The sequence below is a fragment of the Gopherus evgoodei genome, chromosome 9 (genome assembly GCF_007399415.2).
Source record: "Gopherus evgoodei ecotype Sinaloan lineage chromosome 9, rGopEvg1_v1.p, whole genome shotgun sequence".
NCBI classification, from domain to species: domain Eukaryota; kingdom Metazoa; phylum Chordata; order Testudines; family Testudinidae; genus Gopherus; species Gopherus evgoodei.
In genome coordinates this window covers 104572542-104594852 of record NC_044330.1, presented here as the reverse complement: position 1 = coordinate 104594852, position 22311 = coordinate 104572542, and the positions used below count along the sequence as shown (strand labels likewise).

Sequence of the window (22311 nt, the reverse complement as noted above, 5' to 3'; positions counted from 1 at the left end):
ATAGTGTAAGATGCACATGCACGCAAGAGGACTGGCTAATGAGCACAGCAGCTTCCCAGGCAACCAGCAAAGTGAGGATTTTTCTACTGCACAGTGAACAGGTAGGTCACTGTTAGCTGAAAGAAAAACACACAACCTCTTCCCCATTGGACTTGTTCTGTTCCCTTCTTCAGCCTAGAATTCTGGGCCCGTCCCTGACTGTGCTGAGGACATAGGAGATTTTGATCCACACGAAGGAGCCTTTGCGAAAAAAAAATTCTGGGAAAGGAAATGCACGGCTGCCAATCGGCTTCCTTTGGCTGGGTTTGTATTTCAGGTTTCAGCAGGGTCCAGGCCCAGGACCAGCTCCTTCCTGTGGGTGCAATTAGGGCATGAAAAATTCACACCCACAAAAAGCAACAGCTCTTCATTATCTTGAGGATCCAAAGAGACAGCCAGGGTAGAGTTCTGATGGGCAGGAAGGGCCTTCTCTCGGTGCAGCCCATGCATTGCTCCTTATGGACCATGGACAGATAATCAAGTGATCCATCCCCTGTCGTCCATTCCCAGCTTCTGGTCAAAAACTTAAAGGGTAGCTTGGTGATTTCTGCCTAGTGATCGGGAAGCACAGTCACTACATTTTACCTCCATGTTTCCCCTGACCTATTTCCCCTTCCACATTCCCCCTGCTGCATTAGTAGTGACCACATCGTGAACTGAAGCCAATGGACAGTGCAAGCTTTCATCTCAGAGCCGAGCTTCAGCTCCACTTCAGCTTCAGCTCTCTTCCAATGAGACCATGTTAGAGGAAGCAAAAAGCAACACGTTGCTCTGGCCTTTGGCAAAACTCATCAAACTGCCTCAAGAACAAAAATAATAATAATAATACAAAACAATGGAAGAGGCAAAATATTTCTGACAGTTCTAACTGCCAAGGCAATGACAGCTAATGAAAACTTGGAATTTCTGTTGTGTGAGAAATTCAGAGGTTTTAAAATGTGTTTTTGTTCTGAATTGGAACAGAACCAAACATATTTAGAATTTCCTGAAAAAGGAAATTTTAGATCTTTTTTCAGGTCAACGGAAATGTTCCGTTTCCATAAAATCTGAATCTTTCAGTCTGATTTTGACTTTTTTCAGTGCTATATCTGTAATATAATAAAAACAAAACATTTCTCAACAAAGCCATTTTGAAATGCAAAATTGAAACATCTCATTCCAATAAGGCTGCAGTGGAATGTTTCAACCTTATCACAATGCCCCCACGTGAGACATGCCAAACGCCTAAAAGTTCCAGCAGGGCCTTGTAAATTTGACTCCTGCAGTTCATTAGTACTTGACTGTACGCGATTTATTTATCCAGGTGAAACCTTGCTGGTGCCCTCCTCTGTGGGCTCCAAAAGCCCTGATAACAGAGGAAGCTGTGCAGCTCGGATGTGGGAGGCTGGAGCACTCAGGGTGTCCAACACCTGCACACCCCTCATGTGAAGAGCTGCATCTCCCCACAGCTCACAGCCCACTTGTCTGGGCCAGGTGAGGGGTCGAGGATTGGCTCCTTGTGGTGGAGATTCCTAGGGGAATTATCTGAGCCAGCATTTGGGCTTCACCTGGTTCAGTTCACATTACTACTGGTGTTAGCTTCAGCAAGGGTGACAGATGTTTGTGCAGCAGGTCACAGCTAATTCAGAACAGTTGAGGAGAGCTTCTTCCTGACAAATGATGAATTCCCCAGTTTCTGAAGCACGTTGAAAGTGAACAGAAAGATGTTGACTCAGTAACTGATCGTGTCCAGGACCGATGAGTGATTTGTAGAGCATACCCCAAGATGTATTATTTTTTAATCACACCTACAGTTTATCCAGGAAGCTGACAGAGAAATCTGGATCCAAAACTACGTTCCCAGAGATTTCGTTGCTGGAACGTTTCTCTTCCTCTCACCTGTAGTTTTGACAATGGCTGGAAAGGAAGGGTTCCCTCAGCAGAAGTCTGCCGGTGGCTGTGGTGGAGCCCAGTGATCACAAGAGAGTGAGCTTTAAATGTCAATCTAATATACGACATACAGGTTAATATACTATCTAAGAGGAGGGTCTCTTCACGGAGCCTACTCCAAAGCCCACTGAAATCAACGAGAGTCTTTCCAGTCAGGAACGGAATCAATCTCATGGACTAAGCCCCACCCGCTACTCAGGAGTCAGAAACCTTCAGCACACGGCCCAGGAGACTGTTTCTTTATGTTGCCCATCTGCAGGCATGACCTCCCGGCAGCAACCAGTGGCTGTGGTTCACCGTTCCCGGCCAATGGGGGCTGTGGAAGCGGCGGCCAGCACATCTCTACAGCCCGCATCACTTCCTGCAGCTCCCATTGGCCTAGGGAGGTTGTGGAATCTCCATCACTGGGGATTTTTAAGAGCAGGTTAGTCAAACACCTGTCAGGGATGATCTAGATAATTAGTCCTGCCATGAGTGCAGGGAGCTGCATTAGATGACCTCTCTAGGTCCCTTCCAGTCCTACGATTCAATGTTTGGCAACCAGCACTCACTCATTCATCTCTGTACAGTAACAGAGCTGCAGATGATGCAGTGAGGTGCAGCAAATCCTGCATCTTGGCAGGGGTTTAGATGAGGTGACCCTTGCGGTCCTGTCTCACCCTATGATTCTATACACAGTCCCGCCCAGGAGGGAAGGAAGTTGGCAGGATTAGCTTCTGCTACCTGGCCAAGGAGCACCAACTCCGACTCCTTGAGAGAACCAAGCCCTCTCGGCTGAAGAGGGAACTCCTAGAGAGCGAGAAGCAGGTTTTAGCTGCAGAGAGACCCCTGGGAAGCATTCTGCCACTAACAGAGAAGTGCTGCTACCTCTGACACCAAACCCTGCTTCCTTATTCCACATGCAGGAGGCATTGCCTATTTTCGGATTCAGGGAAAGGCTGCCCAATCCCAGATAGCGTCACCCCCTGAGAGGTGAGCATAAGGTCAGGAGAGCCCCTGACTGATCCTGCCCCCGGGGAGTCAGGGGGAGCATTACCATTGACTTTAGTTGGTGCAGGATGGAGCCCTGGGACTGGACAAGCAAGAGTCTAGCAATGGCAAGCAGAGCTATAGCAAGTAAACTCCCTTGCAATTCAAAGTGCCACGGACACAGAAAGGTTTCTCGCTGGGGCTCTCGGCACTAGGAAATCGCTGGACTGTTTTTCAGCAGTGGTGCAGTGGTACAGACACTGCCAGTGGTGCCAACTCGAGTGCTGACCAGGCAAGGCCGTTCCCCAGGGGGCAAGGTGCACACAAATGCCTGTGTGCACTACACTTGTGCTTACACTGATGGCACTAGCAGTGCAGCTGCATCATTGCCTAAAAGTAGGGTGACCAGACAGCAAGTGTGAAACATCAGGATGGGGGTAGGGGGTAATAGGAGCCTATATAAGAAAAAGACCCCAAAATTGGGACTGTCCCTATAAAATCGGACCATCTGGTCACCCTATTTAAAAGTGGGTTCAAAACTCTGCTTCATGCAGGCAGGACCTGTGTGTGCCACAACCCCTTTTGTTAAACTCCTTCAATCGCTCCTATCCGTCAGTTTACCTGCAAGACGGCATTAGTAAAAGGCAAGTTATGCATGAAAGGGAGGCCCTATCCAGTATGCATGGAGTCAATCAGTGGGCTGTATTGTTATCAAGCTCGCATACAGACTCCTCTTTGTACCTCAGCCTGAAACAAGCACAATGCACCAAGCTATCTATGTCAGGTTGTCTTGTCAGCCCACTAGCAAGCAGCACCTGGCTCGCATCTGTTCGGAATGCTCCTTTAGCATTGTCTTAACCAAAAGACTGTTCCATTCGTTTGTCCTCCAAAAGAAAATGGCCTGAAGTAAAATGCCGGGGTTCCAGCTGAGCTTGGGAGAAAACTGACTAGTGTGAGGAGGTTTGGTTATTTTCAGCCAGAGAACAAGATATTTGCGATTCCTTCAAAATGCAGGTGGACTTCAAATGTTGCAACTATGTGGACATCTGCAAAACAGAGGGACATTTTTGAAATTGTTTTGAAACCTTCCGTCATGCAAAACACTCTGTTCTGATAACAAGTTAGAGAGACACATCAGACCCAAAATTTCACCGTTGAAAAGCATCTCTGAAAACATGTGGGTAATATACAGGCTATTACTAAAGTTAACAAGCTGTGTTCAAACAGAAAGGAAGGTGAAGTGTTTCGCAGCAGCAAAGTGGTATTACAAACATTTATACATCTCGGGTGGATGAGCCATTTCAGGGAGCCGTTTTCAAAGCCTTCATGGGACATCAAAACTCTTCCTTTTGTGTCATAGGCTACGTCTACACTACAGGATAAATTTGAATTAGCTTAAACCGATTTTATAAAACAGATATTATAAAGTCGATTGTGTGCTTCCACACTAGGCACATTAATTCGGTGGTATGCGTCCAAGGCCAGCGTCGATTTCTGGAGTGGTGCACTGTGGGTAGCTACTGTAAAATAATGAGGCTAATAATGTTGATTTGCATCCACACTAACCCTAATCCGATATAGTAATATCGATTTTAGCGTTACTCCTCTCATTTTGTAGGAGTACAGAAATCGATTTAAAGAGCCCTTTAAATCGATATAAAGACCAGTGTAGTGTGGACGGGTGCAGCGTTAAATCGATTTAACGCTGTTAAAATCGGTTTAACAGCGTAGTGTGGACCAGGCCATAGTTTCACTGAGTTTAAGGGCAGAAGAGACCTTTAGATCATGTAGTCTGACCTCCTTTATATTATAGGCAGCGTTTCTTAAACTGGGGTCCAGGGCATTGAAGGGGTTTTTAAAAATGACCAACAGAAACAAAAAGAACATAAAATTGAACCGAATAGCAGATTTGCTTGTTAATATAACTGATGCTTCTGTGTAAATATGACTTTCTCTGTCTAATCTGCAAGAGTATTATAACAGACGCCTCACCTGTCCAGTTTGGTGAATTATGGATTCAACGTTTTTCTAAAGAGTCTGGCAACGTAGGAGTTACAACAAACCTGTCAAACACGTTACACTTAGTGTATGGGCCTGATAGTATTATTGCACTGAACACGCTTCACTGAAGTGGAAGCTAATAGCGACCCTGTCTCTGAAAGCCACTGCTAATTGTATCAATCTGTCAATAAATGGATTCTTTTTTGCTGACAGCACTAAAATTCATTGTTATGTGTCTTATATCCTTCAATTAAAAAAGCAAAACAAAAGTGAATTCATGAATTTGCCATTCGATACAATTAGGAATTCAATAAATTACATGCGACTCCTCCTCCATCTTCCATAATGACACAAAATTCTTGACTTCCAACCAAATCCTCATTCAGAGGAAAACAGAAATCCCAGCAAACACAAACACTTGCATTAGAACAGTGGTAATAGTGCCACTGCTCTGTGTAACTGGCCTGGATTCAGGTCTCATGTCAGAATAATCTAGCTGGCATTTGGACCATTTTTTCCCTCACTAGGACAGAATTAATGTCTTGTAGAACAGCATATCTGTATTATTATGGCTTCACTCAAATATTAAGCCATTCATAGACAAAAAACAATTAATTTACAATTAAAATTGCAGCTAGGTAGATTATGGTTAACCCGCCCCCCCAAAGTAGTCAATAGTGTGGAAAGGGAGAAAAAAGAGAATGTAGATACTCCAATCTGAACAGTTCATCTGCTTTGGTAATACATGTATACCTATAAAATGTCACATTGCATCTCCAGATACCGGTCAGTTACATAGTATTGGAAAGGCTCTTCCTAAGCAAACATCCAAGGGATTTATTTTTTTTAAACAGAAGATCTGGATTCATTCCCAAATCAAGCAGAAATGGCTCTTTAAAAGTCTTCAGGTATAAATATCTCAGAACACAAAAGATATGGCCAAGCAGGGAGGCAGTCACAGAAGAACAATCAAAATTATAAAGCACCTGACAAGATTATCTTATAAAAATTAAGAAGAGTGTAGGCCCTTCTTCCAGCGTAACAACCCCCAGTCTAAAACCCTCCGCTGAACAGAACGAGGTGTCTACGGCCTTACAAGCCGGCTTTCCAGTGGAGAAGAGATTGGTGACATGGAATCTGGGTACATTCTATGTGAAACTTGTTTCACTGGTGCACATATCAGTCTTGGAGCAGAGAGGGCCGAACAGCATGCAGAGCAATCACTGCTTTCAGGGAATTTCAGCTTAGTGCCAATGCCCAATTTCCAGGGGCAACTCTGCCTCAGAAATTGGCTCCAATCACAGACACAGGCAGAGAGCACACTGCCCTGCTTCTCACACAGTTTCCCATTCAAGAGCCACTGCCTCCACACACAACCATGAACAACAAAAACTAACACCACCGCAGCATGACTTCCCAAGCCGGAAAATCCTCTCATGTGCTCAGAAAAAGAAGTTAGAAGACCACATGTGCCATCTACTGGCCCCTGCTGCAACAGTGAATATAGAGAGCTTGGATCAATGACACCTAAGGGAGACATTTAGGGGTTGAGGATTTAATGAGATGAAAGTAACCAAAGGAAAAATCTGTGCTGAGTATCACGAATGAAGTCTTAACAGTCTCATGGAAGACCCATCATTAGAGACATTTAGAAGTGAACTGGGAAAATAATTATGCATAATCTATTTAAGTTTTGAAGAAGCTTTTAAAAAGAAGATGCCTAGAGGAAGAATAGCTCAGGTGTGTTTGTTTACTTCTGCCATGATACAAGACAAAGCATATGCCCTATCATTGAGCACAAGTACTGGCTTGTTGGCTGGGAATCTAACAAGACACAGCTGCTTTTATTATTTAACACATCTCATTGGATGTAACATTCAATCTGCAGTCCTGTTTCAGGGATTCCTCAAATAAACAGCTTTAATACGTGACCATACTCGGCAAGTGCAATAGGGTAATTTTTAAGCCTGCAGCCTTGAAAGTGTCCCTCTAAGCATTCCCATCCAAGGGCTAAGCCATTGGCAGAGCAAGTAGTAGGAATTACAGAGATGAGGCATGGGCGGGCTTGGCACAATTCAAGTTTTATTTGTTTTATCATTTTGATGGATTATATCAATGCTTATTTTTAAGCATTTTTTTATTTTTATCAGTTGAAATGTTCACAGTTGCAGAACATTATGGGGGTTTTATGATTTTTCCTTGATCTTTATCAATTTCAGTTTTCGCAGTGGAAGGGAATTATGGCGAGAGCAGACAACTATTTAATGACAGTAGATGCTGAGTTTCAAAAAGTTACAGCTTTATAACCTTTAAAACATGAATTGTCAACGTCACGTCAAAATATACAGAAAGTGTCCTTAAGTCAAACTCTGATAATTCTCAAGTAGCATTTTTCTTGCTTTGCCTATCCGTAAATTTAAATTAATACTGATAGAAGTGGTTTTTTGTCAGTTTGGGTGGCTTACTGTGAAGTCAACATTTACCGATAAAATGCTGATCAACCCAAGCCCTGTTATGGGCCACTCTGGTACAAACAAGGGAGGCTCCATAGACGTCTCTAGGCTTGGGTACCAAGTGCATCTCTAGTAAATAACAAAAACACAAGATAGGCCCAGACAAGGTGGCTGGGCGTTGCCTGGTGCTCAGGATCCTCTCAGAGCCAGTTCTGCTCCCCTCCCACCATAAGCACTGATTTATCCCTCTGTAGGGGGCTGAATGTGCAAGAGGGGGCACATATCTCCAACCCAAGCCAAGGGAACTGTGCCACCGGCTACACTGCTCCTTTGATAATGCAGGGAGACTTATGGCTGGCAGCTCAGCAGAGCTTGCTGGAGCAGAAGAATCCATGGTGCAGCAGTGAAGAGGTGGATGGACACTTCGGACCCTCAGCTGTGGATTCTTTTTCCCTACCAGGAACAACCAAGGGGCAGGGAGCATGATCAAAGGGGATTAATTAGCTCCATGGTGCAGCAGGAGCAGCCAGCAGGTGGTGCTGTTATACACAGGCTGCATATACCTTTATCACACACATCTATGTCAATATCTGTTCACACCCACCCCTACTGCTGTCTGAACTGCAGATGGGATGCAGCAGATTTCCATGCCCAGGACAGGCTTCACTTCTACTCCATATTGCTCAGCTTCTCCCTTCCAGGGACAACTTATGCTACCTCTGAACCTTCCCTTCCCCCATCCCCCTTGGAATCCGCCAGATTGCTCCAAATGGCAGGTATTTTCCTAAGTGTCCCCAGGAGATGGGTCCTAAAAGGGATTTATTTATCCCTCTTGGGGGCTATTGCTATTTTGGGGGTGCTGCGACATTGTTGTCCAGGCAGCCTGCAATTGCCAAGTCACCCCTGGGCAAGCGAAGTGTGCTAGGCCGCCATCCTCAGTAAACACAGCAAAAGGCGATCTTCACACTCCACTTACGTCAAAGCCACTCGCCGTAGCGTGTCGTCTCCAGTGCTCGCTGTTTTATTTTCAGGCTTCCTGGCAGCAGGCTGGCTGGTTATAAGTAGCATCTTGACAGAGAATTCCAGAGGTGAGTTAATTAGTGGGTGACTATTTGGAATGTCAGCAATTTGCCAGCTAGCAATTAGCCTGCCTGCTTTGGGTACAAGTGCAGAATGATTGATTTCAGAAGTGGATGAATACACGACTCTGGAACACATTTGCGGTACCCACAATTTGCAGGGGAATACTATAATTTATTCATAGACATAATTTGCCATTGATGTGGAGTAAGTGTGTGTGTGTGTGTGTGTGTGTGTGTCTGTACAGATCTATTTTAGGGTTTACGTAGACATGGTGCAGATTCCAGGGCTTTCCCATTGAAAAACAGGAAGTGCTGCTCATTGATCTAGAAGCTTTTCAATCCTTCTCCTATTGTAAACATTATCTGCCTTCAAAATCTTGAATGTGTTGCAGATGTGACAAAGGATAAAAGGTCCATCATAAAACCCCTCTATCTCGGTGCTTTTTCCAGTGGGGCAACATAATAATGAATTTATTAGCATATAGAGCCTGCCAACATATGCTTAAAGTCACTCACAAACTTTTGACTTGACAGTTTACAAGTATGTTTAAATCATTAAGGTTTCAGTTGACAATGCCGCTATTATAGGGTCATTATAAATAAGAAACAAAGGTTGCACTTTAGAGAACAGGAGATAAATCAAAACTAGTATATTGGAAATAATATGTGTTTTTCTCTGTTTGTTTTTATTTCTCCTGATTTTCAAAACGATTCAGGGTGACAGCTGGTAGGGAAAGGGGTGGCTAGCAGCTGTTAGTAGTTAAACTGGTAGAACCAGAGGTACCCCTCATATGAGTAACAGGTGAGCAGGAAGAGGTTTAGATCACCAATATCTACATACGATCAAACCAAGCTCCTTGAAAGGTCTTTCAGGGAGCGTCTCCTAGCTGGCAAACTTTGATCATATTTTGTGTTAACTTCTGATCAGGATTCTGCCTTTTATCACCAGCCACTGTGTCTTCCCAGGCTTTTAACCATCTACTGCCACAATGGGACGCTGGTGCCTCATCTCTCCTTTTGCAATTTAATTAATTAGGGAGAAGCCACCATGCTATTTAAGGTCCTTATGCTTCTTGGGAGCATTGTGACTTTCTGCATGTTGACCCTACAGCAAATTAGACGTCAGGGTCAAGGAAAGAGAATATCCACTGAACTGAACATGGCCTTGGAGAACAATTTAAAAAAGGAAGAAAAACAACTCGACAAACTGTCACTTGCTGATTTTGAACCAGAAAAGGGTCAAACAAGACCTCAAAAATCCACTTTAAGCTATTTGACTTGTTTGATCACTAACCTAACAATACTCCACAATGCAAAGGAATAATGGCACGCTCCGCCACCCAAAAGCTTCCCCTGTCTTCAACAATATAAAAGTGTCCAGTAATTAGAAAAGGGGAGCCATCAATAATTTGAGAAAGCAACTCTCCTTGTGCCTCTTTACCCTCCTCGGTAGGCAGGGAGATAAACCCACACAAGCCTGCAGGCCTGGCTGTATGCACATATTTGCAGAGCTGTGCCGAGGATGGAAGAGTTTGAGATTTCCGAATCTGGCTCTGTTTCAACAGTTCAAAATTCATATCGGAAAGTTCGGAAAACATTTCAACGAGGGTCAATCAAAAGGTTTGGTTTCAATTTTGACTTTTTAAATTTCCTACTAGATTATAATGTGTAATAAATATCACATAATACCAAATAAAAAATTCAAAAGTCATTAAAAATAATCTAAATGTTTAATTCTGAAAATGTCAAAACGAGATGTCAAAACATTTTTTTCTGGTTTTCAGCCCAAATCACAAAGCATTTCACATCTTTCCACAGAAATTTCTCCAACCAGTCTGCATGAATGCTCTAAAGTTATATTACATCCAAAAAGCTACATTAAAAGAACATTAAAGTTGCAAAGTCAAGAACTCAAAAGTTAGGAAATGCCAGAACAGCCCTATTCATTTCAATGGGACTGCTCGTGTGCTCAACTGCTTTGCTGGATCCTGTGTTGCAGGGTGAAGCCTGAAGAGATCATAATGCCAAGAACATCTCGCTCAGACTTCACTCTTTACCAGAGATATTTTGCTATTGCGGGGAAGGAAGCTGCAATGTTCCTGGCATACAGAGAAGTTAGATAAAAACATTAAATATTCTTGCTGTAAGGTTGCAACATAACACTCATTTATTTTTGTTAAAAGCAGCAAAGAATCCTGTGGCACCTTATAGACTAACAGACGTTTTGAAGCATGAGCTTTCGTGGGTGAATACCCACTTTGACGGATCCAGAACCGTAACATACAAGAACCAAAAACAGAGAGAGACAATGCAGGCTGCTCCCTAAGGCAGAGGGGCCCAACTCACCTCCATCTTGCTCTAGGCTGGCTCTTTGCAGATTTACTCAGTTTGCATGCCTCCCTACAGAGCCCCCTATCCTGCACACAAGACCAGAAAACCCTTTACAAATTAAAGCGATAGCTTGTCATCGTAACAGTTTTCCATACACCACAGAAGTAAGCAACAAATACCCCTTCCACCAGATAAAATGAGAGGGGGAATCCTTCTGTTCCTTTTTTCATTTAATGTGTTCACATACCAGGGTGACAAGAAAGATATAAACACCAAGACAGATAGGGTATCTGGGAGATCAATACAGTGATTAGACCAGCCTAGAGAGACAGAAAAAGGTAGCGAAGGATTATGCATGTCTTCCGAGATCAGTGATACTATTAGGCTAAAGGAAATTTAAAATGCACTGAAATAACATGAAGCTGTGACACAAAGATTTAATATAGGATGAAACCTGCATCTCCAGGCTTAGCTTGATACAACGGGGCATAGCTGGATCAACTGTATTTCCCTTACATATGTCTTGATGTTTAAGTATTTGATGAAAGAAAGTGCATTTCATCCTTATCTGAATTAGATTTTTATTTCGTTGTCTAACATCAATTAGGGTTGGACTAGAGGACTTAAAAGGTCTTTTCTGTCTCAACTGATATTTGAATATAAATATTTTATTTACACATTTATGTAAAAAACACAATCTTAGATCGGAGGCTGCTATTAAATCTCTCAGTCCTCACTCCGTAAGGGATATTTTAATTGTCCCAGATCAGTGGAAGGGAATTTATAAACATCTGGGCTTAGTTTAAGCGTCTAAATTTGCCTCTTAAACTTCAAAGCCGCAGGGCTGATTTTATCCAGGTTCAGTTGTCTGGTCTTCAGGAAGAGACGCGTACAGCCCTCAAAACGGAATTAAATTGGCGTAAGCCGGTGTAGCTCCACCAAAGGTCAATTTTCATTGGCCACAGATCAGGCCTAGGTGGATATTCTGGTCTGAGTATATCAGGGAAGTGGCTGGAGTTCCTGCTTTCAGTGGAGCTGTACCAGTCTGGGTTGAAATAGAAACGGTCTGGTTTGCTTTAGAGCGGTGGTTCTCAAACTTCTTTGCATCGTGACCCCCTTCTGAGAACAAAAATTACTACACGGGCCCTGGAGGGGGAACCGAAGGCTAAGCTCCGCCGCCCCGGGTGGTGGGCGGGGGGGAAGGGGAGCAAAGCTGAAGTCCAAAGGCCACTGCCCTGGGCAGAGGGCATGTAACCTTAGCCCTGAGCAGTGGGGCTTGGGCTTCAGACTTACTGGGACCCAGGGCCAACATCAGCTTCAGCAACCCCATAAAAATGGAGTCGCAACCCACTCTGGGGTCCTCCTCCTTTTCAATACTTTTACCAGACAGAAAACAGACTCCCCAGAGTCCCGCGCTCCACAGGGTGTTGGGAGCACAAGGGGTTAGGGGTAGGGTAGAGAACTGGATTTTGGTCACCACCTGTGCATAACAACATTTAAAATCTCCCGCTGAACCTGACTCATACACACGGGCCTTGAAAAAGGAGGCGCACCACTTCAAGGCACTGGCCTCTTTCCCCATTTACACTGAGGCCATCCTACACCTCCCAGGCTGTGTAAATGGCCTTGGGGGAGCAGTAGGGGGACAAAGTACATAATACTGACATCTACTTGGTCCCTTTACACTGTCAGAGCAGTGTACACGGGCCTTAGTGCGAATGAGAATTAGCCCCAAGCCCGCTTTCCCTTCACTAAGTGGCTATGGCACCTTTCCATGCTGTGGAACACACCACACACCTGCAGGGCAATGAAATCAGCTACGCGTGGGTGTAATGGAGCCCCTCAGAGGGGCCATGCAAACCACCTCCCAGTTACAGACAGCTGAGGGGCAGCCAACTTCCCCACAAAGCTTGGCGTATAAGAAAGCACACAGCTCCCGTCCTCTCCTCTCAAATCGCTGGCGAGTTATTCTAGCCACCCTCACTAGCGTCAGTGAGGCTAACTTACAAAATCTGCCATGTGAAGAAAAGACTCACGGGGGCTGATTCATCCCTAGCATCATTCCATTAATTCAGCGTTAATGGACCCTTGTGCCCAAGTACTAGGTAACGTTCAGAGCGGGCATGAAAACTCAAGTCATTATTCTCGTCACCTGCTAAGAACCGGAGCTGATTCTTAACCCTTAGTTCCCCATTTCCGGAGCCGCCGCTGCAGTCATCTTCATCATCGCAGTCTCCGCTTTCTGACCCATCCTCATCTGTGGTTTTGTCTGGAGCTTTTCGCCGGGATATTGACATTCCTTTCAACAGCTGAAAGACACAACGTGGCACAGAACAATGGGAAAGCTCCCATTTCACAGGGCTTCCCCCATCTCAGGTGTTGATTCATTCTTAACAGCAGAAATCAGACTTTAATAATCTCAACTCCTTCCAGACCCTTTGCTTGAGACATGCATGATGGAGGAATGGGCCAGGCAGGAGGGAAAGTTAATTACTCATCAAGCCCAAGTGTCACCTCGTTAAAGAGCTCGGGGATGTTCCTGTACACAATTGAGATGAGACAAATGGCAAAAAAAGTTGCATTGAAGAATTTTGCCCTGAGGTTGCCCCCAACATGCCCCCTACACAGAGGAATTGGCCTAAGCCTGGCTATGTGCCACAAAGAGCATTCCCACACAGGCTTTCTAAACGAGCTACATATGGCCCCTTTGCTTTGTCAGAATGGGGCTCAGGATGCAGCCCTCAGAGTGGGATTTCCTGAAGAGCATCCAGTACTGGTCCAATTCCTACCGAAATCAGTCAGACTCCCACTGACTTCAGTGGCAGCAGAGCTAGTGGGTTGGAACCCCAAGTTAACACCTGAAGAAGTCGATGGAGGTTGTGCATGCAAAGCCTTGCGAGACTGGACTCTCAGTCTTCTCAATCTAACAAAAATCTCTATGAAAATGACAAAATGCTGCTTGGAGAGAGAACTGCCCCACTTGAAGTATCAAGTATGAAAAGAAAGGATAGATCTTGCAGGATTTTTATCCTTGTGTATCACCAGGCTGGAGACACATGGTGCCCCCCATATGCTATACCAGGGGTTGGCAACCTCTGGCATGCAGCTTGCCAGGGTAAACACCCTGGCAGGCTGGGCTAGTTTGTTTACCTGCCACATCGGCAGGTTCAGCCGATCGCAGCTCCCACTGGCCACGGTTCACCATCCCAGGCCAATGGGGGCGGCAGAAAGCCATGGCCAGCACATCCCTCGGCCCACACCGCTTCCCACCACCCCCATTGACCTGGGACAGTGAACCGTGGCCAGTGGGAACCGCGGTCGGCTGAACCTGCCAATGCGGCAGGTAAAAAACTGGCCAGGCCCGCCATGGTGCTTACTCTGGCAAGCTGCATGCCAGAGGCTGCCAATCCCTGTGCTATATAAATAAGCAAAAATAATAGCCCAGATTTGCAAAAGTGCTGAGAAGTCCAATCAAAGTCCAGGGGATCAGCCCTTCAGAAAATCTGGCCCAGCAACAGTACTGTTATAGCTAGGGAGAACTGTTTTAAGGATAACCTGGATGTCAGAATTCAACTGTCCAATAGAAGGCAGCCATCCTACTTTAGAACCAAATCTCATTTTCAAACAGGTCAGCAACAAAAGTCCTATCACCCCAGGGTCAGAGTCATGCAAAGTTCACAGTGTGCACTGCTCCTGGCGTGCAGTACAGGCGACATGGGCCAGAGAAGGAACACAGCAAATCAGCAGGCCGGATGGGCAAATCAGCCAGCTCTTTGCAAGGAAAAGGGGGCTGGAGCTTTAGGCTGGCTGTTCTGGTCATTCAGTGCACCCAGCATTGTTAAGGGCAAGTGAGAAGCTTTTGGCCCTGCATAATTTCACTTGTCCAGAGTGGGGTTTTGGCTATCCTGGGATACTAGAAAACAGCAATGACTTTAGCCTGGTTAAATGGCAGATCCTAGCACATACAGGTGAGATTTTCAGAGGCACGCAGCTTTGTGCTAAATCCCATCAAGAGAGCACGTTTTGTAAAAGTGACTGATCAAGACAGAACCTGACATATATGGTAGAAATAATGCAGCAAAAGAACTTTTAATTCATCCAAAGTAACTGAAAGCATCTTCAAGCAGTAAAATTGCCTAGATATCTTTGTGTAAAGCCTTAACCAGTGCTTAATTTGTAATGAAAGAGGTGCCAGGGCTCAAGCTATTTTTTTTACATTCATAATTAATGTAGCAAACCCAGAGGAGCCAGTACTATGAACTGACAAGCCCAGAGGGGCTGGGGCTTGGCCCTGACAAGCCCTGGTGCAAATTAAGCACTGGCCTTAGCTAATCAGGATACGCGCCACAGCTAAAAACTCTGAGTAAAATCAAATGTCTCCAATGAATGTAAGACTAAGATCACTATCAAAAACACTCTTGGAAATTCTTGACCCTGCCACGTTAGTTAGGGTGGAAGGAAACGGGCACATTTTGGGTTACTGGTTTCCTGCTGCTGATCTTTCCCATTTACTGTTTCTAAAATAACCAGACAATTCCATCATAAACAGATTTGTTTTGAAAAGTTTGAGTCGGCCCGTTCATATATGCTGAAAAATTCCATCTCTATCACTACATAGCTAAAAGCTTGAATTTAAACTCCTGACATTAAAAAAAAAGAAAGAAAGAAAAGTAACAGAAAAGATATTGCAAAATAGAAACTTTTTGCATTCTTTAGTGGTTTCGTTCGTTTCATCTGTTGCAGTGATGTGCATACTTTTCAAGGCATTTTTAATATCTGGAATCCGGGTTATACTTTTAAACTATTAAACTGGCGCTGGAAAACAGCTCCCAAAATATTTAGTTGCTGGAGTTTATACAATCTTAGAGGAATGTTTTCAGCGTCTGGCTTCACATGTCCACAGTAATGTAAACACATATGTTACTGTTTCTATTAGACTTGCATAACCTAATAAAAAGCAAATGGTTTGGACTCAAATCCACTTCATTTTTGCATTTCATGCCACCATATTTACATGTTGCACACATTTAATAACCACCAATATAAAACATGTTTGCTTCAGATATTTATAAATATAATGTATGGAAAATAGCTGTGAAATATTTTAGATATGTAGGAGCTGGAACAAAAAATTAAGGTGGACATTTTTGAACAATTAAATAGGCTGTTTTGCTGGGGGCGTTGAGACTGCATTCTGAATGCCTAATAGAAAAAGCACCTACAGATGGAATCCTGTGAAGTTCATAAACCTATTTGCATTTATAGAAAGACGATCACCTGTCACAGCTGATGTCTGCGTGGCTCTCTATTAAAATACCAGCTATCTGCGTACACTCCCATATGGTAACACCACAGAGAACTCCCACATCACAGATATACTTCCATCTGCTCCTTGGTTTCACACCATTGCTCTTCTTTCACAACAAACTCTCCTTCTCTTTTCACTTTTTTTCCTTTCTAATTTATACAGCTTTCAAAAGACTTCTACAAAAAGAACTCAAAGTGAATTAATAAATTATTGTGGAAAACGGAGAAGCCTGAGTTGTCGGAATGGTATGACTTCATACACCCTTTCAACAGCACCTACAGATCATCTTGTCACATACTTGGAGCCTGATTCAAAACACACTGAAGTCAAGGGGAGTGGGGAGAGGGGGTTGTTTCCATTCACTTTAACAGACTTTGACTTGGGCCTTCTATGGGCGTTCCTGAAGAACTTATTTTTCAGACGTTTGAACTCTTTCCCCAGAAAACTGCACGACCACTAAAATAATAGCCGTTGTGGCTGTGGGCATAGCAGAGGGAAGATTTCACACAGGAGAGTACACTGTGCTCATTTAAGGCCCTTACACCTTTATTTTGATTAATAGATTTTCCCCTCCAAACCAAGTCAAAAATGGTCATGGAAACGACTTAGAAGAAATCACGTTAAAAAGTAAACCATGTAATAGCTCCTAATATTGGTCTCATCGGTATATCACTGACCTAGAGTATTCTCAGAGTGGCATGTTAATTTGTTGTGTACAGTCCATTCTCGGATGTGGGTGAAATAAGTTCATTTTGCAAGAGCAGAATTAGTATATTTATTATCAGGAGTTGGTGGGTGAGGTTCTGGGGCCTGCAATATGCAGGAGGTCAGACCAGATGATCATGATGGTCCCTTCTGGCCTTAAAGTCTATGTGTCTGTGTAGGGGGGGGGGGGGCATGGCCTCCCTCCGAGACTGAGAAGAAAAATCTGGCTCCACCCCTTGGTGGGTGGAGCCAGCAAGCCAAACCCCTTCCAGAAGCAGAGGAGCAGGACAAGCCCTCAACCCGAGACGGAGCTCTGCTGTGCCGAGGACCCAAAGGAGGTGCCAGGACTTCCGACCAACCAGTATCCGGAGGAGCTACTGGGATTGCCACTGGCAGTGTACCCCAGGGAGATGGAGACACACTCAGATGGGGTCACAGAAAGTAGCCCAGGGATACTAGATATTATTCTGGCTGTGTTGCCAGAGTCTAGGTCAGCATGTTTCAGTGGGATCCCCATTGTTGGGGCCCTGGGCTGGGGCCCGCGGAGTAGGGTGCACTCAGGTCCTCTTACCCCCTGCTGCCAGCCCCACCCTGGGGCTGGCAGCCAGACGGCCCACCTCAGAGCCTTGAGACTGCTTATTGCTCTATCCCCCCCGAGGATCAGAGCCTTTACACCGCCTATTGCTCTGCCCTGCCCAGAGGACCAGAATCCCTAGTCTGCTAATTCCAGTGTTGAGCATTGCATCCATAGGCACAACACAGTGAGGGGGTGTGGCCTCTGCCCAAGACTGATGGAGAGGAATGGCCACGGACCACTACACTATTGGGTTAAAAACCCGCGGCACCAAGTCTGAGAGCCTGGGTCAGCTGGCTTTTGGGTTTGTGGAGTTAAAAATAGCAGTGTAGGTGTTTGAGCTCACAATGGAGCCTGAGGTTTGAGACCCCCACCCCTCTTGTGGGTCAGAACCAGAACTCCAGCATGAGCCCAAACATCTACAATGCTATTCACAGTCCCACAGAACAAGCCCTGCAAGTCCAAGTCAGCTGACCCAGGCCAGACGCTGTGCCGTGGGTCTTCGACTGCAGTGTAAACATACCTTATGAGTCTAAGAGCTAGAAATTGGTGCAATGAGTAGCAACCATGAAGACACACACCCAGTGCATCCCACAACCTCACAGATGATTAAATGAAATTAAGGAGGTAACTTTATAGCCAAATTCTGCAGCTGATATTTGGAGGGAGGGGAAACTACACAAAACGCAAACCATGTGACGTAATCTCACCTCTCCATGGGCAAGAGAGTTCTCACCCCATAAATCCAGCAGACCATGGAAGTTCGGCTGAGCAGGGAAGGAGCTCAGGCTGCAGAGAGGCTGCACCGGGGGAATCTTTGCACCCCCTGAAGCAGATTTCCCCCAGTGCAGCATGGTTGGAGGCTTAGGCGGAGTATGGCCATGTGGTCCAAGACAATTTCGATCAACTACACTCCATGGAGAGGGCGCACAGGCCAGCAAATCCTACTGAGGGCACAGAGCAACACTGCTGGTGCTCCATTCTGGGGCAGGGAGGACGACTCCATCCTTCCTGACCTCCCCAGAGAACCTGTGAGCAAAGCTTGTTCCCTCATCCGTGCACAGGAGCCAGAAGTCTGTCCCCGCGGAAGGACGGCAGGATCAGGCCCATGACGCAGTCACTAATGGGCCCGTACTCTCAAAACAGGGTACTATGGGGGGGTGTCTTTCATTTGCGACACATAATGCTGCAAGGACGAAGTGAGGTACTCATCCTGCAGCTGCTCCAGACACCTATGCAACCACTCAGCTCCACTCACATGGAGCAGCCTGCAGAGTCAGAGCCTAGATGGAGTTTGCCATGGCCCACTCCCAGGTAAAATGTTCTCCACGGGCACTCCTTTAGACTGGAGAAATACCAAAGCCTGGAGGGTAACACCAGAGACATTTCTTTCATTACTGACTTGAAACGGTAAACGTCTGGGAAACTTTAAGGCAGAGAATTAAGCCCTTGGAGATGTTCAGTGTTAATAAGCTGTCCTAGAGAAGGAATGTAAAGATGAGACGGTCTCCAGTGTGTGTTTTCAAATATTAAATTATGGAGGACTTCCTAAATAGCTGTCTTTTGCGGAGGGAGGAGGAAGTCTGCAGGAAACTAATAGCTTAATCTCTCTGGATTTACAGAGATAACGTAACAGGAACTTTGCCAGAAATGCTGAGAGAGTCCTGATTTTGAATGCTGACATTCAAGAGGCCGTAAGTGTAGGCACTCGGGGCTCCAAATAATGAGGACGTATATCTCGTCTGCTCTTTGCACAATGTGGAGTCTGAAGGGGTGACAGGGTGGAGGGGAAAGAATGTGAAATGTGAGCACAGTACTGGATTCCTAGCAAGGTGGATGAAATCAGAGCCCTAGCCTAGAGAAAGGGTTTGGGGTTACCATTTGCAAGGCTCACCTTAAATGCTGTCAGTTAACTCGGCTTAGCCATTCTTGCCTGAGAGGAACAAGTAGAGGATGCATTACAGTTTAACCACGAGGATGTAAAGATCTTAGTGCACCCAACCAGTGCTAATTTGTACGCTTGATGGGCTAGATCCTGATGTGAGGCCGTCAAATGGACACAGCATGGGCACGATCCTGCCGAGTTCAGGCAAAACTTCTATTTCACTTCATGGGAATAATTCAAGAGCAAGCCCTCTGAGATGCAGCTATGCTGATGGAAGTTCCCACGGTAGACCAGCCCTTAGTCTGCAGCAAACTGGGGCATAAATCTATCTTGTGCTAGCCTGCCGCACGCCGAAGGCCCGGGTGGGCCTCATTGCCACTCACTGGAAGTTCCCTGGTGCACTTTAATCACCTCTTGTTACCAAGCAGGGTAGATCAAAGCACGCTCCGGGACATATAGCATGCAGCACCAGGCTCCTCGGGGACACAGCACACGGCAGCCTAGCACCTCTTTGACACAAACTGTTTGTGGAGACACGCTCTTAGGCAGCACTTGATTTAGTGGTTTTCAATTCAAGCTACGTTTTATTACATAGGAGCCAGGGTCACAGACCAGACCCTGGGCTGCCGGGTGCTGTAAGGCACAGAACAAAAAGTGCTCCCTGGTAGACGTCATGCCATTGAAGAGTATGGGTGGGGCTTGCACAAGCATTCAGTGTTCACCTACCTCTGCTCACACTGAAGTCAGTGGTAAAACACAAACCGACTTCTCTAGGAGCAGTGTGAGGCCAGCACTGAAAATCCCTTTGATAACGTACCGCTCCCATGTCAATACTGTTAGGTGCTCTGACTTCTCCAAAAGTAACATCCACAAGTCATTAAGTAACAATTACTACAGTCTATATGCCTTGTGAAGTTATATCTGGTGGACTGAACATAGTTTCTTCCTCTTTAAATAGCAACTAAACCTAAATGTTACCCGGCCATTAAAGCTAGTTCACATCTTGTGGTTTCAAGTCTACGGTAAGAGGCAGAAAAATATACAGTGTAATGATCAGAAAAATGGTATGTAACATTGAGCAAGTTTCAACTTAAGCACAATTTATCCAGCTGTAAGAGTTTACAGCCATGTCTGATCGCCTCTCTGCCAAACCATAATGACAAAAATACACCACAGCCCTATAATGCACCCAGTCCAAAATACAGAATAATTTGTGTGTGTGTCTGTGTCTGTGTGTGTGTGTGTGAGGTATTTTTAAGGCACTTATCCCTTTGGTATTTAAACACTGAATATATATAATATCACAGAATCATAGAAATGTAGGGTTCAAAGGGACATCTAAAAGTCACGTCCAGAGCCCTGCACTGAGGCAGGAAGAAGTAAACCTAGACCAGCCCTGACAGGTGTTTGCTCAACCTGTTCTTAAAAACCTCTAGTGATGGGGATTCCTTAGGGTATGTCTACACTACCCGCTAGATTGGCAGGTAGCGATCCATCTATTGGGGATCGATTTATTGCGTGTAGTGTAGACACAATAAATCGATCCCCGATCGCTCTCCCATCGACTGCTGAACTCCAGTTCGATGAGAGGTGGAAGCAAAGTTGATGGGGGAGCAGCGGCAGCCGTCAATCCCGCGCCGCGAGGACGCAAAGTAAGTGATTCTAAGTCGATCTAAGATACGTCAACTTCAGCTACACTATTTCTCGTAGCCAAAGTTGCGTGTCTTAGATCGATCCCCCCCTTCCCTCAGTGTAGACCAGAGTCAGAACGTTTTTCCTAACATCTAACCTGAATCTCCCTTGCTGCAGATTAAGCCCATTGTTTCTTGTCTTGTCTTCAGTGGGAATAGAGAACAATTGATTCCTGAGCCCTTTATAACAGCCCCTAATATATGTGAAGGCTGTTATCAGATCCCCCTCAGTCTCCTTTTCTCAAGCGTAGCCGTGCCCAGTTATTTTAACCTTCCCTCACAGGTCAGGTTTTCTAAACCTTTTATCATTTTTGTTGCTGTCGTCTAGACTCTCTCCAATTTGTCCACATCTTTCCTCAAGTGTGGTATCCAGAATTGGACACTCCAGCTGAGGCCTCATCTGTGCTGAGCAGCATGGGACAATTACCTCCTGTGTCCTATACAACGCTCCTGTTAATGCACCCCAGAATGATACTGCATTAGCCTTTTTCACAACTACATTGCCCTGTTGACGCCTATTTAATTTGTGATCCACTATAGGCTCTGGATCCATTTCAGCAGTACTACTGCCTCGCCAGTTATTCTCCATTTTGTAGTTATGCATTTGATTTTTCCTTCCTATGTGTAGTACTTTGCACTTCTCTTCACTGAATTTCATTGTGTCGATTTCAGACCAATTCTCCAATTTGTCAAGGTCATTTTGAATATTAATCCTGTCCTCCAAAGTGCGTGCCACCCTTGGAGTTTGCTGTCATTGACAAATTATATAAGCATACTATACTCTCTCACACACACACACACACACACACACACACACACACACACACACACACACACACACACACACACACACACACACACACAGAGTAACTAACAAATGGGACACATCCTCACCTGGTGAAAATCAACACAGCTCCATTACATTCAAAGGACCAATGCCAGTTTGCGCTCAGCTGAGAACATGTCCCACTTGTACCTTTCTCAGGAGGGGATAGGACACACATGAAGAAAATAATCCAGTAGCTTTAAAGTTTGAACCTCTAAGGTCGACATGGCTGAGAATGTTGGCCCACCTCAATTTGGATGCCATCCCAAAGAGGAGATTTAAATATAAACAACCCTGTTTATGGCAATGTTCATAATGTGGCTTGTTTTGTGGCTCTGATGGAGGTTTAAAAAACTCAAGCCAATTCTGAACCGTTGATACGGTAACTTACTGTAAGGAAAGCTGTCTAAGGCAGTGGTTCTCAGACTTCACTGCATTGCAACCCCCTTCTAACAACAAAAACTACACGACTCCAGGAGGGGGGACAAAAGACTGAGCCCACCTAACCCCCACCACCC

The 22311-nt window shown here is 45.1% G+C and overlaps 1 protein-coding gene across 1 annotated transcript in view; it reads right to left on the bottom strand.

The window, feature by feature from the left end:
• GPC3 (glypican 3) overlaps nucleotides 1–22311 on the bottom strand; it is a 275530-nt gene that overhangs the window by 28164 nt on the left and 225055 nt on the right. The window contains exon 7 of the mRNA XM_030576108.1: nucleotides 12957–13113. Coding sequence (XP_030431968.1) covers nucleotides 12957–13113 — 157 coding nt within the window. The remainder of the gene's footprint in view (nucleotides 1–12956; nucleotides 13114–22311) is intronic.